Genomic DNA, 17,950 nt, shown 5'->3' on the forward strand with positions numbered 1-17,950 from the left:
AGTCATGTCTGGTGGAATGCATCACAATCCTTCATAGAACAACTAGTTCAGGGGAGGCCAGACTTTTGTAACCCGGGATCTACTTTTTGTACACCTACTTAGTGCAAGTATACCGGTGTCTCTTCCTGTGCAAAATATTCCCCTCACAGTGCAATACACCCCTTACACATTATGCCACAAGGAATGAGACAAAATTCGTATTATACCACACGGAATGCGGCAAGATTCACATTATACCACATATAATGAGGCAAAATTTACATTAGGCCACACAGAACTATGCAAAATTCACATTATGCCGCACAGAATGACACATAATTCACATCACATTATGTCACATGGAATGAAGGCAAAATTCAGATTATGCCATATTGAATCACGCAAAATTCACATTATGCCATTTTGAATTACGCAAAATTCACATTATGCCATATGGAATAATGCAAAATACACATTATGCCACACGGAACCACACACAATTCACATTATGCCACACTGAATGAGCCAAAATTGACAGCCTTCAGTTTTACTGCAATTGAGAGGGGACGGAGCTTCAGCATATCATGGGGGGGGGGGGCAAGGAGGCAGATTTTTCCTTTTGGCACTTTCACACCGCACATAGCCCTGGGTCGACCCGGCAACAACCTGAGTCGTGCACGGGTTTTTTTGCGGTGTGAAGGGGGTATAACTGTGGTATAGAACATAGATTGGAAGCTCCACTGGGGCAGGGACTGATGTGAATGTTCCACTATTCTCTGCAAAGCACTGCAAAATATGTATGCGCTATATAAGAAAATTGTAATAAATAAATAAGGCCGCAATGTGCATGTTATATAGTATGATTACTGTGTAAAAACAATTACGGTTACAAAGGTTCAAACGGTTGTTGAGGTCTAATTTTTTGATGTTGTACATTAACCCTATTATTACAATTTGGAATAGCATTACTGTTACATTCACTGTATAAGACATGTTGTCCATCAATTCTACTACACTTATTATGTCATATTTTTCCCAAGATGGCCACTAAAAACTCTGTAGAGGGTAAAATTACCTCCATTAAGGCAATAAGGATGAAGTCACAAAAATATGGAAGACCGTTACTACAAAGGGCAATCTTCCTTGTTGGAATGTCCATGTGCTATGTGTCAATGACGTACCTGCTGTCACTGTATGTCACCAGAGAGCGGAAGGAGATGAGAGAGATCATGAAGATGATGAGACTGAAGGATCTAGCATTCTGGTGAGTTCCTCTAACAGTATGTGCATGAAAAACAATGACTATGTGTCCATGCCCCACATCATATACCCGTTATACACATTATGCAACACAAAAGGAGATCCCATTATACGGGATTGGTACGAAATCCTGGCGGTTGGAATCCTGGCGGTCAAAATCCCGACCGCCGAAATCCCGACAAGGGGGGACGTGGATAGCCCCCCCCCCCCCCTTGTGGGCTCGCTGCACTCGCCACGCAGCGTGCACGATGCCTCACTACACTGGGCACACTAATTTATTCTCCCTCTATGGGTGTCATGGAACACGGATTGAGCCAAAATTCAGGTAATGTGGGGACTCAGACATAGGATCTGGGGACAATGAGACTGAGGGGATGTGGGGACAGAGGCAGAGTGAATATGGGGACAGAGGCAGAAGGGACAGAGGCAGGGATGCAAGGACAGAGGTGGAGGTGATGCGGGGACTGAGATGGTAGGGCATAGGCAGAGGGGATGTGGGGACAGAGGTGGTGGGGACATAGATGGCAGGGATGTGGATAGAGAGAGGTTAAGAGGGATCGCAGAGAGAGAGAGGGATGGCAGAGAGAGAGAGAGAGAGAGGGATCGCAGAGAGAGAGAGGGATCGCAGAGAGAGAGAGGGATCGCAGAGAGAGAGAGAGAGGGATCGCAGAGAGAGAGGGATCGCAGAGAGAGAGGGATCGCAGAGAGAGAGGGATCGCAGAGAGAGAGGGATTGCAGAGAGAGAGAGGGATCGCAGAGAGAGAGAGAGGGATCGCAGAGAGAGAGAGAGAGATCGCAGAGAGAGAGATCGCAGAGAGAGAGAGAGAGGGATCGCAGAGAGAGAGAGAGAGGGGGGGGGACCAGAGAGAGAGAGAGGGGGGCGGGTTGCAGAGAAAAGGAAAAAAAAAGATGTATCGCAGGGAGAGAGAATCCCTTTGTGGGCACCCCACCCAGACACCCCCCCCCCCCGCAATTTGCGGGCACCCCTCCCCCCACCCGCGACACACACATCCCCCAATTCGCGGGCACCCCCCCACCCCACCCCCTCCCGAAATTTGCGTGCACCCCTCCCCCCACCCGCGACCCCCCCTCCCGAAATTAGCAGGCACCCCCCCTGTGGGGGGTGCCATGTCCCTGCTGTACGCTGAGTACAGAAGTCCTCACTGTTGCTGTTGCTGTACGGCCCGGGAGCCACTGTTGGAGGAAGGGGCTGGCAGGAGCCAGGAGGAGAGATTACAGATGAGCCACAGCAGGGTTCCCGATGTGCACGCTGTCCTCCTGTGTACGGAGCTAGTCTTTCACCCTTCTAAGTGCCGTCACAGTTAGTGTGCTTGGGTGTAGGGGGCGTGGCCACTGCTCTTCAGGCCAGTAGAGGCCTGGAAAGCACGGAAAACGGCCCGACAGAGCAGGGTTTGGTCCGGCCCACCGGGAAATAGCCCGGTGTCCCGGTGGGCCAATCCGCCTCTGGTGGGGAGAGAGGAATAGGGGATGCTGGGACAGAGGCATGCTGCTGTCTAAGTGGAACTGAAATGCATGTTTTAGGATTTACATTGACAGTGCCCCCCTCACTGATTGTGGCAGGTCAAATGGGCTCAGAAAAAGTGAGTGCAGCATGGCTGTTATGAGGCAACGGACTTTTCTGGATGTTCCACACACCCCCCCCCCCCCCTTACCCACTCCTGTTTTTTACTTCTTTACAGAGACCCATACCCTCCAACATGACCAATGCCATTAGGTACAAAAATGCTCTGTTCCTGGACTTCCCTGCCAGTGGCAGTTACAGAGATTGGACTCCAGCACAGTTTAAAATTCAAAGAGGGGGGGGGGGTCACATCAACAGCCAGTGAGTCCAGGACAGTGATGTTTGGAGCGGCATTAGGTGTGGCCAGGGGCATAACCAGCACTATGTGGGCCCCATAGCAGAATATTCCAAAGGCCCCCCACACACACAAACAAAATTGTCGCTGGAAGGACAAAGAGTGAGGGAGAGACAGTGAGTGAGAGAGGGCGTGAGTGAGAGACAGTGAGAGAGAGAGAGAGAGAGAGAGAGGGTGTGAGGGAGAGACAGGGTGAGAGGGTGTGATGGTGAGACAGGGAGTGAGAGAGGGGGGGGGGGGGTTCCTGGTCCAGTCAAGGCAGGGACATTGGCCTTTATGCTTCTCCTGTTTTGCAGAAAATTACCTCATCAAATGATGTGGAGGCATATCTCTTAGCTTTTAAGAGAACCACCACAAGGCCTAAATGGCCGCCAAATGTTTGGTGTAATTACTGGCCCTGTATTTCATTGGTGAAGCTTAGTTGACCGCTGTTGATTTGTGTGATAAACAAGCTTCTAAATATCAGCAAGTCAACATTGGAATAATGGCCCAGATAGGAATGACAGGACCAGGGAAAGCTTAGTACTATAAATGGTGTTTTGTTAAAGGAAAAGTAGTTTGTTCACAGCTTACAGTGGCGGTTCCCAAACTTTGTGCCTAGACACCCTGGGGTGCCGTGAGAGTCTTGCAGGGATGCTTCGGGTTGGTGGACTAGTGATTGCGCATCGCATTTGACCTGATGTCAAGTCATGTAATTTGGATGTTTTCCATGAGATTTATCACTGCGATCACATGAAAAGTGACCAAATCAGATGTGAATTGCCCTAGTGTATGGTCACCTTTTATTACTGAGGTAAATGTTTATTTAGTTTTGAAAGCTGTCTACATACCTGGCAGCAGTCATTTAGGAGAAAATAAATACACTGGAAACACTGTTACAGTACTTTGGTTTTATTGGCCAGGAATATTTATGCTGATGCTAGGCTTATGCTGCCCAGTATGTTAGAAAATATATCCATCACCTGCTTATAATGTCCATATTCTGTGCTGGTCTTCTGGCCACAAGTTGCTGTTCTAGCATCCGTATTTGGAAGGTATCTCAAAAGTATTGATAACAAATAACAATGTAACCATTACTGCCCAGTAACAAATGGCATTTCATAGGCTTATTGAATAACAAATGTTTGTGTGTAACGTGCACAATTTCAAATGAAAGAAGATTCAAAAGTTTATTTACAGAATGTTTTTCTTTTTCTTTTCTGTTGTTCCTCCTGTATTGCAGGTTATCCTGGGGATTACTCTATTTTGTCTATGTTATAATTATAGCAAATCTGATGACCCTTATTGCAAGACGTTTTGTTTTCGTTGAGAGTTCATATGGTGTCATTCTGCTCTTGTTCTTCCTATATGGGATATCATCGGTAGGTACTGCCCCTAACAGCTTTATAAACACCGATTTACCCAGTCTCCTCATTATTTCAGTTGAAGCATTATGTCCCAATTAAGGGATTCAGTGTGCCCCACAGATTTCTGAAACCACTATTCGGTGTCACAACTGCAGTTTAAGTAGCAGCAATGACGAGCTGTGGGGTGGCAATGGCCTGACGACCAACTGTTAGGGGAGAGGCGGCCACAGAGCATTCTGTGGGAGCAATCTGGACAAATCAGGCATGTCCAGACAACACAGCCATGTGGCATCACATACAGCCACTGAAACCCAAAACATGGGGGGACCCGGTAATGTGCAAGTGTATCGCTGTGTAGCAAAGTGCTTGCACTTTAGCAATGTCCCTGCAAAAGGGACCCAGAGAGTGTGGCGGACTTGCTCTGTTCTGAGCAGCCCCAGCCTAGCGCTGACAGTATCAGTTTTGTAAAGTTTTGAAAAACTGCAACTGAAGCTGAATAAGGCCCGAAGTTTCAAATGGAGTTAAAGTGCGTACCATTTTAATATTTAAACTGCTTTATTCTGTGCAAAGATTTATTGATATATTTTCCAGAAAAACACTGTAAAAAAGTTTTTTTTTCCACTTATCCACATTTGATCAAAGCCTCTTTAGCTTGGACTCCACTGTCTACCCCCTTCTGGAGCAGTAACTGTGAGCCAGCAGGCAGGGGCTGAGCTTTGCAGAGGCTGAAAGATCAACTTCTAACAGATGCATCTAGGCTCCTCTTACATGGTCACATCTGATGCGACCTTGTCAGAGAAAGCCCAGTCTGGAGTGATCACATCTGATGACCATGTCAGTTTATTGGCATTGCATATGTGATTTCTCTTCACTCCCACAAATTTTGTAAGCCATAAATCATACTTGCCTACCTAGTGGCTGCTCCTTACATGAAGAAGCAGCCAGGTCGTACAGGAGGGAACATGGAGGTGGTCTGGGGGCATGTACCGGCATTGTGAAGTGAGGGGCAGGGCTTTCCCACGGTTTTCAGGAGCTCCCTAGCCATTCTAGGAGAGTAGGCAAGTATGCCATAAATACGTCTATAATAATAATTTAGGAGACACAATTTAAAACTTTATTTAATGGACATAGCACTGCAAAAGGTAGGAAGTTGGACTGTAGTGTGATTTAAAAAAAAATTATACAATGCAAAGTCAAAAACTGTTCATAACGTCATGGTACATTGATAGTTTTGCTGAGGCAGCTGCGTTGGGTGAAACCCTGGTTTTCTCTGTCTCCTGTCTAATTACTAAATAATCACCTGCTGCATTCACAATTTAAAAAAACATGTGATTTTCAATCCCACTTAAAGAACTTACAATAACATTTAATTTTTCTACCAGATATGTTTTACATTTATGTTGAGCGCCCTCTTCAGGAATCCCAGAGTTACCGCCATCGCAGGATTTTTCATCACACTTTTCATGTGTACATCAGGCCTCCTATTGCTTATGAAAAACCTCCCAAAGATTGTGGAAGTGTTATTAAGCGTATTTCCCCCATTTGCCTTCTCAGTGGGTCTGGCAGAGGTAATAAATGTCTGTCCAATGTCTGTTTTACATTTGGTTGTATATATTGTGAATTGTAAGAGATAATGGTGGGAAATATTCCTGAGGCTAGTAGTTGTTAATAAATCAATAAAACATAGCATAGAAACAAACAGAAGTGGTAAGATCAATATTTATTCTAGAATGCAGAACTAACCTATTTGCTGAGTTTCATGCAAGTAATTTTGTAGGGGATGACACCTGAACAGGACTTTTGTTTAAATTTGAGATTAAGTTTATTTTGAAACATATTAAGAAAGCTCAGACACAAAAAAACACTTTCAGTGTTAAGGAATGGTGGTCATTAATGAGCGCCAATTTTTTGGGGAATCGTGGAAACTTTTCAGATTAAAAACCTGAGATTTGCAGGGATTCAAGATTTTTATACTTGTTGAATATTCCTGAGTCCCCACAGATGTATGATGGCATTTAGATGATATGATTAATAAAGCATAAAACATATATTTTATTGTGCACACTGTTAAAGTCATGTTTTGTGCGTGTTTGCATCCTTTCCTTGACTTTCCTACAATGTAAGCTTACTAAGCTGTGTCGACCCTATTAACCATACCCCTCTGCACACAGTTCTATTAAAATGTCTGGTTTAATATGGCTTCTCTTTGGTTACAGAGCATTCACCTAGAAAGTGACATGCAAGGGGTATTTTTCTCAGACTTAGCAGGTGATTCCTCTCATGTGCTTTCCAGCTGCATCTGTCTGAGTTTGGACTCCATCTTTTATATGCTCCTCACATTGTACTTTGACAAAGTTCTACCAGGTAAGGAGGTGAAGACGTAAGTCCCTAAATTTCATTATAACGGAAGATCAAATATATACAGTATATACATGATTCAACAACACATTATATGACCACATTGCAATTGCAATGCACTCTGATAACAGTTTACTGCTGACTTCTTTTAGGACTTGGGTCATAATACTTTTGCAATTGAAACTCTAGTGGTGACTCTTTTTTATTTTGAAGCTGTTGGTTTGGTGTCCTTCAGAACCCACCAGAAACCACAGCCTACTGATGGTGGATTTTATGTTACATTGCTCTCATTACTAAAAAGTTGGTTTTGATGTCTAAAATTAGCCACCATTGATCACCGTTGAGTTAGAAACAACAACTCGCTGAGCAGCTCTTCCTCCCAATGCTGTGATCTTCCATTATTAAGACAGGGGCATGTCGTGAGGTGGGTTTGTGATGAATAGGTACATATGGATTGTTGACAAGCATTATGTGGACCTCCAAGACAGTTTTTGAAACCATTGCCTAATAAATCAGGGGTTTCTGATCACTCTATTTGTTGCATGGCCTAAACATTGATGGGACATCAGGGCCAGCTCTACCATTAGACAGCTTTAGGCAGCTGTCTAGAGCACCAGGATCTGAGAGGGCACCACCATGTCTGCCTATCACTAAATTGAGCATGTTGATGTGGAAGACATCCTTATTGTACTTAATTCAGGTGGCATCTGTGGAACTTCTAAAACCCCACCCCTGAACTTTAACTTTGGGAACTAGAAAGTGGGTATTGGTGGCAGTGGGAGGTTGGGGAGGGGACAGTAGGTTGAAGTTTTGCCTAGGGTGCCAAGAAGCCTTTTACCGGCCCTGATTTATATTCAATCGAAAGTGTGGTTTATTTTTGGCCTTGGCCTCAATGCATGTTGCATAACGGCATGACAACCATCAGAAACCGAACCCACTACTCCCCCATCAAGAGCATAGCATAATTATGTCACCAACATCAGTAAGTGCAGCACTTATCTTTAGCTTCCAAAGAATGCTCTGACTGCACCACAGCCGCAATTCTGGCCCTACTGATTAAGGGCCCATAACAATACATGTGTACAATATATCCATGCTTAATGACAGGTCCATTCAGTAGGGACGCCATTGAATTAAGGAAAACACCACAAAGTAAGATGGTTTAGTAAAGTTAATAATAAGGGGGCTTTTTAAAATCAGTGTGTTTTTTAAGTGTGTAACAGGTCACAATGCTAACAAAATAAATGTGACATTACATTTAGGTTACAAAGGCCTCACGAGCCATGTAAATATGTGTAATGTTGTGATGGAGGTTTCCTTTTTTTAAGCCAATTACCAGCCACCTAGGTGTCTCTTTAAGTTGGAGCAGATCGTCGTGGCACAACAGCTGAGGAAAAACAAATGAAAGTATTCAGTAATATTCAAAAAGAACACAAAATAAAAAAACAGTAAACATTATACAACCTAATGTATAAAATACTGCGCCTACACAAATAGTGTTGACCAAAGGACCTACTTACTCTGCTAGTGTCACAGTCATAAAGTATGTGTGTAAAGAGAACATTTACAGGATTCACCAACACAAACTTTTAACCTCTTCAGAGATACTGATATATTTTTGGAAAAACAATAATTTATGCATCCATATCTCTAATCTGCTGTTGACCAACTCAAACCTCTGCATGCAATACTTCCCGTATTCAGCTCAGAATGTGTGGCATTCCCTATCATGCTTAACCAGGCTCTCCAAAACCTTTACTTCTTCAAGAGGTCCCTCCTCTTCATCAGTGCCTACCTCACCGCTACCTGATACATTTTCTAACACCCCTCCAATCTGCCCCTGTTCCACCATCTACCCTTGTCTATTACTTTTTATTACCCTTTAAGATATGATAAGCAGGGCCTTCTCAATTTTTTGTTTTTATATTCCTTGGTGGTTGTCATAAGAAAGAAATCTACTCTATTCTCACGCTGTCTATTCCTTTATACAATCTCTAGCGTAGTTACTTGTGGTAGACTCAAGACACGTTTCAACACCTTTTATGGTTAAATAATGTAAGGTTAAAAAAAGGAAAGGAAAGGTTTAGGCATAGTTGCCTACTCTCCCGTAACCTGCAGAGAATCCCATTTCAGTCATTAATCTCCTGCTGCCTGGCACTGTACTTCAAATCTCCCGGATTATCAGATTCTGCTTTAGGGTGCTTTCAAGAAGAAAATGCCCAGAAAGTGAAAGATCAGATTAGGAGTAAACTTAACTCGCCAACAGTGACAGTACACTGGGACGCGAAGTGAATAAAGGCAGTTGCAAATACAGCCTCTGGCCAGGAACAATTACCTGTCTTTATCACCTATCACAATTTGGAAGACCAGCTACTGAGTGCACCAAAACTAGACCATGCAATGAGTCAGGTGCAGGCCCATGCTGTTGCAAATCTTCTCACTGAATGGGGTCTATCAGAAAAAGTTCAAGCATTGTGCACCATTTTTATTTTTAGCTGAAGAGTGCATTGAATGTGCAGATTTTAAACAGGCCTGTCTTTCTGTTATGAATGATCGAGCTGATTCGCTTTGATCCAAGAGTACCTTGGTCAAGTTAAGAGTGAGGACAATTTTCAGAATCTGTTGTTGGTTTCACAGCACACAAGAAGGGCATTAAAATTGTGCACAAAGGAGCATTTGTCACTTGATTTGTTTGACTAATAAAAGCTGAGCGTCAGAACGTTACTTCACCTGGATAAATGTGATCATTTTATTATTGTGAACCAAATAAATAATTGTTAGCAATTCAACTAAAATGTCTTATGTTCAAGTCCTTTGATGCACAACTTGGGGTAGTCTGATGGAGTTCAACCTTTACAGACATTTTTATTATACCAAAAGGAAAAAAACATAGGGCGTGTCCCATATCAAAGTTGAATAAATTCTGAATTGCCCTATATAAGGTACACCCTATCTAGTGGGCAGCACACACACACACACACACATTTTTTGTAAAAGCCACCATGGCATATTTATTAATGAGCAAAGAAGTGTGGGTAGAAATCGGTAATGGAAGAAATAATGATCAGTGGTGACTACAGCCAAATGGATTATGCTCTCATAAACAAAATGCTAAAAGAGGCTTAAACTTTAGCAACGATACACCAGACGGTGGGAAATGCACTGACTGTATTCACTCACTCTCCTCTTATAACTGGCTCCAGAGCTTGCCCTTACTCATTTGTTACCCAAGGCAAGATTTTGCCTGCGGACCCTTTTTATTAAAACTTTTGCTCACAAATTCAGTTGTTGGGCACATGAACAAGGGGCAAGGCCTTGCTGAGGGGACATGGTCTTTTGGAAGGTCATTGTGTTGTACTCATGCATTCCAAAATGTCTGCAGACTGTCACTCACCTGTCTGCAGCCACACAGCATCAGATAACACAGGATGTGCAGTGCTGCTCCTTCACACACAGACCCAAAACCATTGGAGAATAGGAGAATTATTAAAATAATGCACATTTCCTAATCTGCCCAGTGACTGGTTCGCAGTGTAACAGCTCACTTTTCTCATTCTTGCACCCCCTTTCTTTAGCATAGGGCTCCTTTGGGATTATTTTTCCACTTTGGGTATGGCTGTTGACATTAGTGGTTTAATACCACTTTTCTTTTTGCCATCGATGGCAGAGATCCACACAGCATGCCACTTGTCAATGGTGCAAACCTTCAATGATTTCTTGTCACTGGTTTCTTCCAGCGTTGGAACAATCCTCTACCAATAAGCACCATTAGAGTTCTTTCATACGCCCAGCTTTCCAGCACCCAGAAAGAAGGATTCACATACATCCTATCTTAACACAACTGGTTTCACATGATTTGCGGTTCATGTACTGTATCTTATGTTTTATTTAATTTCATTGCTTCCCTTTGGCATTTTATAAATTAACTTTTGATGTTAATGTTCACATACTGTAGTGGCGATGCTTCATGTTGACTGCAGGAGGGAGTGACTTTTCCACTTATGTAATTGTATTAGTGAACACAGTAATGCATGTCATCATAGGGGTTGTGTCATAGGAGGATAATAGAGAAGAGCAGAACAACATATACTGGGAGTTAGATGATGGAAAGATCAGGGTCCCCCATAAGCAGTTCTAGTGATGTTTAGCTACAGTAGCACTGATGTTAAAAAGATGTTATAAACCTATAAAATGGTGTCCAATTTTGTTTCATTTATTTTATCACAGGACAAATTGATGATCGCAGGACAGATTTGTTCTCATAATGGACAAAACCATGTGCACTGCAGGTGGGGCGAATGTAACATGTGCAGAGAGATTTAGATTTGTGTGAGGTGTGTTTAAACTGAAATATAAGCTTCAGTGTTAAAATAATGCAGCCTGTATTTACACTGCACAGAAGCAAAATAACTCACGCAAATCTAACTCTCTGTTACATTTGCCCCACCTGCAGTGCACATGGTTTTGCCCATTTTGTGACAAATTTGTCCTGCGATCAGGTCTGAATTAGGCTCTGTGGGCCTGATTATGGTTCACTCGCAAAGGCAAATTCTCTAAAGAACAAAACCATGTGCACTGCAGGTGGGGCAGATGTAACATGTGCAGAGTGAGTTGGATTTGGGTGGGGTTTGTACTTCACACTGATATCTATATTGCAGTGTAAAAATAAAGATTCACTCTGCACAGAAACAAATTAACAGCCAAATCTAACTCTCTATGCACATGTTACATCTGCCCCGTCTGCAGTGCGCATGGTTTTGTCCATTAGAGAGAGATTTGCTTTTGTGAGTGAACCAGAATCAGGCCCTATGTCTCAGGACCCTCTTTCCTTCTTATTTGCTGATATGTTTTCTTACCTTATACTTACCTATATATTAGTAAGACTCCTCTCCTCATCAGATAAAAATGGAATGAAGTATGAGCCTCTCTTCTTCATGAGAGCCTCCTATTGGTCAAGAGATAAGATGATCTCACCAAGGCCACAGACAGAGAGAAGAGCAGAGTCTGACTATGATGATTACAATGAAAAAGTTCCGAGTACATTACATGGAAAAGAAGCAATAAGGTATTTTATTCAACTCGCTATTAGATTGCGCTGGGGGTTTGCACATGCGCATGAGTGACTATGTGCATGAACATCCCCCCACCATTGGAGACAGGGCAGAATTGGACCTCTACGAACAGGTCTGAATTGGCCCTTAAGTAAGCTAAGCAGATCAGCTCCCAGATCGCTGACGTATATGTTTTTCCAAGGCACACTATTGTTCTAGATATTTGTACAGATCTTTTTTATTTTTGTTCTTGCTTATGACAAAGTATGATACTGTGTTTTAATTGTATATGAATAAAAGTTATATTTAAATTCTTTCTATTCCCACAATGGTCTTCTTTCTCAATTGGCTGTAGCTTTTTCTCAGGTTTTTATTGTTTTTATTGTTTGTTTGTTTTTTTAAATTGTGCAATTTCTATTTGGATTATATTTGTCCACAGTAAAGGTGCTTCAATTTGCTTTAGATTCGATGTCCGATTCGATTTCCCATTAGATTTGGCATTAGATCTTTGCATTCAATTTGGCATTAGATCTGTAATTTTGCATTAGATATCGATTTTGATATCGGATTCAATTTACATTCAAGGTACAGTGTACACATTCGATTTACTGGATCGAATTCGATATTTCCATGCCTAGTCTATTTTTCTTTTCAATATAGAGAAAATGGGAGCGTGCATCGAATCGAATGCAGATCTAAAGCATCTTAAAAACAATTTGATTTCGATTTAATTTTGCTTCTATAAGCAAAATCGAATTGAAAACCTGTCAAAATCGAAGCCCTTAATTTTAATTGTGCTATTTATGTCTGTAATGGTGGCATGTTCTCTATCTATCTGTCTGTCTGTCTGTCTTTCTGTCTGTCTGTCTGTCTGTCTGTTTCTATTTTGACATGAGTCATAAGGCCATATGTACTAAGCTTAAAAAGTGATAAAATGGTGATGATTGGTTGGTGGTTTATCACTCCCCACCTTATCAATTTTCGAGGTTTAGTACATCTCGCCCATAGAAAAGCCATACTGAATCAAAGACTGACATGAGACAATATAACCAGCAACAGTGGCAGGGCAATCAGCAGATTGTGCAAGATGTCGCTGCCCATCGTTTTGGAAATTATAATATGCAAGAAATCATATATTGTATTACAGATTGAAAACACTTGCATTTATTACACATTGTATAAGCTATATTTCCTGCCAAGAACATTTTCTTCTAGAGACTGTAGGATTCAGAAATTCATTCCAAAAAAGTAAGAAAACATTGCTGACAGATGTGATAATTGGAGGGGAAGGAAATATTATGTTTTTTCCAGAGAAAAATAAAGATGTTTATACTGCCATTTCATTGTCAGTAAGAGGTCACAACTCATGTAAAGTATTATTTCACAGTTTACCTTCATTAATAATGACAACATCCGCTCTACTATATTAAGATAAGTTCTAGTAAAATACTTAAACAGGGAGGACTTATGCTGCTTTCCCACTGCAGACCCGTTTTAAGTACTGGTATTTTTAAACGGTATTTAAAACAATATTAGCATTCCCACTGCAGCAGATTACCGTTTTAAATACTGCTTAAGTACCATTCCCATTGCAGTGAACCGTTTAAAATGTAAAGAGTGCCAACCCCCCCCCCCCCCAGTGTAAAGAGTGCCTAACCCCCTGTGCCCCCATCTCCCCTCCCCTTGTACTTACCTGCACGGGGATGTAAGGCAGTGGGGAGGCAGCGGGGGTCCATACGGGGTCCAGGCAGTGCCTGTGCCTGATGAGAACTAGTAGTTCCCACTTTGCGCATGTGTCATGAGCACAGCGCATAATAATGAGCCGTTCATTACATATGCGCATATGTAATGAGCAGCTTATTATTATGCACTGCGCTCATGACACATGCGCAAAGTGGGAACTACTAGTTCTCATCAGGCACAGGGACTGCCTGGAGTTTAAATACCGTTTAAAAGGCATTCCCACTGCCTTAAAAACGGTATTTAACCGTGTAGGACTCTGCTTTTTAAACGGGTTGAAATACCGGTTATCTTTAACCAGTATTTCAACTCTGGCGCTTTCCCACTGCAGCCTTAAATGGTAAATTGCGCTGAAAAATCGGCAATTTACCGTTTTAAACCTGCAGTGGGAAAGGGGCATTAGAGAGTGTGTATTTAGTTCAATATATAATAATTATGGGCAGAAAGACTTTTGTGTACATTTCGCAGGTTATATAGTGTTCATTCTGGGTGTAGTTCCTTACATTAATCAAAGAGGGCACGTGGTGTGGTCCTAGTTACAAGGCAAAACCATGCCTTGTAAATGACTGCCCCTTTTTAAAAAAAAAAATCTGAGTTTGGACAGCATCTCGCACAGCCACCGGACTTGCACCGCATTACACCCAGCCTCATCTTTACTTCTACCAGCAGATTTATAAGATTTATAGGTTCTGTGCAAATGCAAAGATATGTGCAACTCTGAATACAGGTGAAGATCTGCATTTATTTCCAAGCACATAGGGGTAACTTTACGAAGATGGGAGTTCTGTTGAAGATGGGATGTTTAAAAAAAGAAGGAAGAAAGACTCTCTCTTTCTTGGGGCACTCTTTTACTTAGATTACATGTAGTAATCAATTGGTCATAGTTTGGTGAAGTATAGGTGTAGTAAGGGTCTAAGGTGAGGTACTTTCAGACAGACTTAGTTTGAGTTTCTCTGTTGAGGTGGCTCTTTAATTTGAGCTTGTCAGTAGGAACAGCTCCAAGGTAAAATTCGGGCTAGTAATTAGATACTAGTAGACAGAGTTTGTGGGAAGGTGTGTTCCCTGAGTATATGGAGGATTTTAAAAATTAACTTTTATTAAATTAATTTAAAATATTAACTAGACAAATGTTTATTAGACATTGACACACATACATATATTCACAGATAAATATCACACTTGTATACTAGTGCTAGACGATGCACAGTGTCCTCTGTAATTTGCAGGGAGTTGCACTGATGGGCAGATTACTGCCACTGTTATATACGGTTCCCCTTGAAAGACTTATCTGGGGCTATATAGTCGGGGCGTGTGCCCCTGTGCTACTGGGATATATCCACAAGTCTTCTAGTAGCTAATGCTCACTCAGTATCAGCTACTAGGTCTTTAAGACACCAGTACCAACATGATGATTGACCAAATGAAGAAAATTAGATTATGTTTTATTAGGTTGATCATATTCCTATTATTTTAACAGATTACCTTTACCTTTTATTATTTTCCAGAATTCATAAAATTAGGAAAACTTACAGTGGCCAAGACAGAAAGGTTGAAGCTTTAAGAGGTGAGTTATATTTAGATAACTACAGTAGCACATGCAGGGGGGTTTCTGAGTACCCAGAAACCCCCCCAGGAGTCTGAGGACCCTAAGCTGAAAGCTGAGGGTCCCCTCTTTCCAAGCGTACAAGAATTTGAAAAATCGTCCCTTAGAAACCGGAGATATCTGACTTCAAAGCAATGGTCCCCATCCAAGCCTGTTAATTGCTCTTCCCAGTCAGATATTTCAGGTTCTGTCTGACCTAAAGTTTTTTTGAGGGTTTATTCCAAAAGCTGGGACTCTCTCCCTTTAATGGACACTAGTACCTTCTCTCTACTATTCCCAGAACCAGAGATATCAGTCTTCCAGCAGCTGGTTACTACTCCAGCTACACACACCTGGTATGTAGTTTTATATACTCGTTGGCAGATTGCTCTGCCTACTGAACTCTGATCCCCTAGTCCATAATACCATTTGGTAGGTGAAATTATCTAGTTTTTAATTCCATTAAAATCTAAGAAATCTATTTCCGGGAACTGGAGATATCTGCAGTCAAGCAAGCTGTCCTCCCACCAGAAAATTCTGAATAATAAGCCCACTCCACTATACACCCCTCCTCTGCATATTAAACATCCTCTACCACCCTGGAAGTTATGTATCAGGGCCCATTCGATCAGCCCAATGCCCCCTTCTCCCACCATCTGTGCAGTAAAGGGGTAATTAGTGGAAATTACTGATCCAGGCCCTACATGCTGAGCGATTGATATAATACCCCCTACCACCCGTGGGACATCAAAGCTTCCCCCACCCCTACCGCTGGAGGATCTGTAGGGGCCCCAATACATTGATATGCCCAGGGGTCTACACTGCTGTTGCTACCCCTGTATGTGTGTGTATATATATATATATATATATATTTATTTTATTATTATTTATATACATTTGGTCTATCTATAATACTTTAACTGACTCTGCATATACTGGGTCACCTAAGTGTCCATCTCCATGCTTTGCTCCGCCCCTCTGGAAACCCCCTTCTGAAAATCCTGCCTTTGCCCCTGAACTAGAGACAATATCATAAAAACTTAGTATTTGTAATTAATTTAAATTACAATTTTTAGAGCCTTTTCTTAACGCATCTTTTTACAGTTTTTGAACGACTCTACATTATTCATTATTGCATGCCGATGCTGGTGGGGGAGAGCGACAGGGGGAGGAGCAACAGGGAACAGTTGCCATGTGCCCTCGTTAAAGAGGTCCTCCCTTATATTTTAGTACAGATGAGGGAGGACCTCATTAATGATGCACTGTAGTGTTCATTGTTAACGATGTTAAGTGTACATACTAGGGGCCAGATGTATCAAGCTTCAAAAAAGTGATAAAATCAGCTCCTAACTGCCATGTTACAGGCTGTGTTTGAAAAATGACAAGTAGGAGCTGATTGGCTGGTTGTTTATCACTCTCAATTTTATCAATATTTAAAGGTTGATACATCTGGCCCATGATGAGAAAGTAAAAGATATCCAATAGTAGGGCCCTTCTGAGCAATATCCTTTACTTTCTCGTTGTGTGTGTTTTGGGCCTTTAGTGTTGCAGAATAATATAACTGAAAACAATAATTGGGCTGTCTTTGTGTCATTAAACCATATGCTTTTATGTGCTGTGATAAAAAGCAAATATTGTTTATTTTACAATAGGACTTGATTTTGACATCTACAAGGGCCAAATTACAGCTTTACTGGGCCACAGTGGAGCAGGAAAAACAACACTACTGAATATATTAAGTGGCTTGTGCATGTCTACATCCGGTAAGACCTATATTCTAGAGATTACTGTCGGGTTTGGATAATTAATTGTAATGACATAATTTAGATTTAGTAATTTTTATTGGTTTTGCAATAACAAACAAATAACCTTGCAGACAACAGTGTAGTGGTAGCTCAAAAGGTGCATACAGGAGATATGTATCCTTCAATACATTGTATAAGGATAAGCATGGAATATCAACCATATTCATTCACATCATGTAGGACATATGCAAAATTAAGACCATCCTCATAGAACATAGGTGAGCATATATCAAGTCGAGTACCCGGAGGCGCCATCCGGGTTCCCAGAAGCAGGAAAATAACTGGATGGTACAAGGATAATAGATATGACGTATGACAATTCACTGAGCACCCTTAATCTACATTGTGAAATAATAATCTAACAGTAACACCACCGTCAAACTTGAATGGACTACCAATGCCAATAAAGAAAAATAAACCCCCCAAAAAAGAAAAAACCTCCCAAAGGACCCAAATCAACCCTCCACATATCCCCCACCCTGTACTACCCATCCCCAACTTAGGTGTACCTGGAGCCCTACAACATAAACCTAACCCACTAACTCAAATAAATAACACCCCCATAAAGCCCAAATCAAACCACCCCTAAACCCCCCACCCTGTACAACCCAACCCCAACTAAGGCGTACCTGGATCCCCATTGCAACCCTATACCTACTATGCTACTCTAAACAACCTCTACCCACCCCCCCCCCCCCTCCCCAAGAAAACATAGGAGATTAGGAGCAGGATGTGTCGGGGGCTACGAGGATAGGTCAAACCTTCTCCCTATGCGTAGCTCCACATTAAACAAATTAGACTTGGAGTAGGTGAATAAAAATACAAAAAGAAAGGATGTAGGCAACACAGATTGAGCCCTCTATCCCCCAAAAAGAGGAGACTCAACATATGTACAGAATGAGACAGTAATCAAGTGTCATCAATAAGTAGATCACTGTACAGGATAGTGAGA

The 17,950-nt window shown here is 41.9% G+C and overlaps 1 protein-coding gene across 4 annotated transcripts in view; it reads left to right on the forward strand.

Annotated features, from left to right (window-relative positions):
• LOC146008704 (ABC-type organic anion transporter ABCA8-like) overlaps nucleotides 1–17,950 on the forward strand; it is a 230,709-nt gene that overhangs the window by 117,322 nt on the left and 95,437 nt on the right. For all 4 annotated transcript variants that reach the window (XM_083148276.1, XM_083148275.1, XM_083148277.1 and 1 more), the window contains exons 6-12: nucleotides 1,020–1,243; nucleotides 4,339–4,477; nucleotides 5,845–6,030; nucleotides 6,679–6,826; nucleotides 11,720–11,885; nucleotides 15,117–15,175; nucleotides 16,846–16,956. In XM_083148276.1, coding sequence (XP_083004402.1) covers nucleotides 1,020–1,243; nucleotides 4,339–4,477; nucleotides 5,845–6,030; nucleotides 6,679–6,826; nucleotides 11,720–11,885; nucleotides 15,117–15,175; nucleotides 16,846–16,956 — 1,033 coding nt within the window. The remainder of the gene's footprint in view (nucleotides 1–1,019; nucleotides 1,244–4,338; nucleotides 4,478–5,844; nucleotides 6,031–6,678; nucleotides 6,827–11,719; nucleotides 11,886–15,116; nucleotides 15,176–16,845; nucleotides 16,957–17,950) is intronic.

This window comes from Crinia signifera, chromosome 6 (genome assembly GCF_055691185.1).
Source record: "Crinia signifera chromosome 6, ASM5569118v1, whole genome shotgun sequence".
Lineage (NCBI taxonomy): Eukaryota > Metazoa > Chordata > Amphibia > Anura > Myobatrachidae > Crinia > Crinia signifera.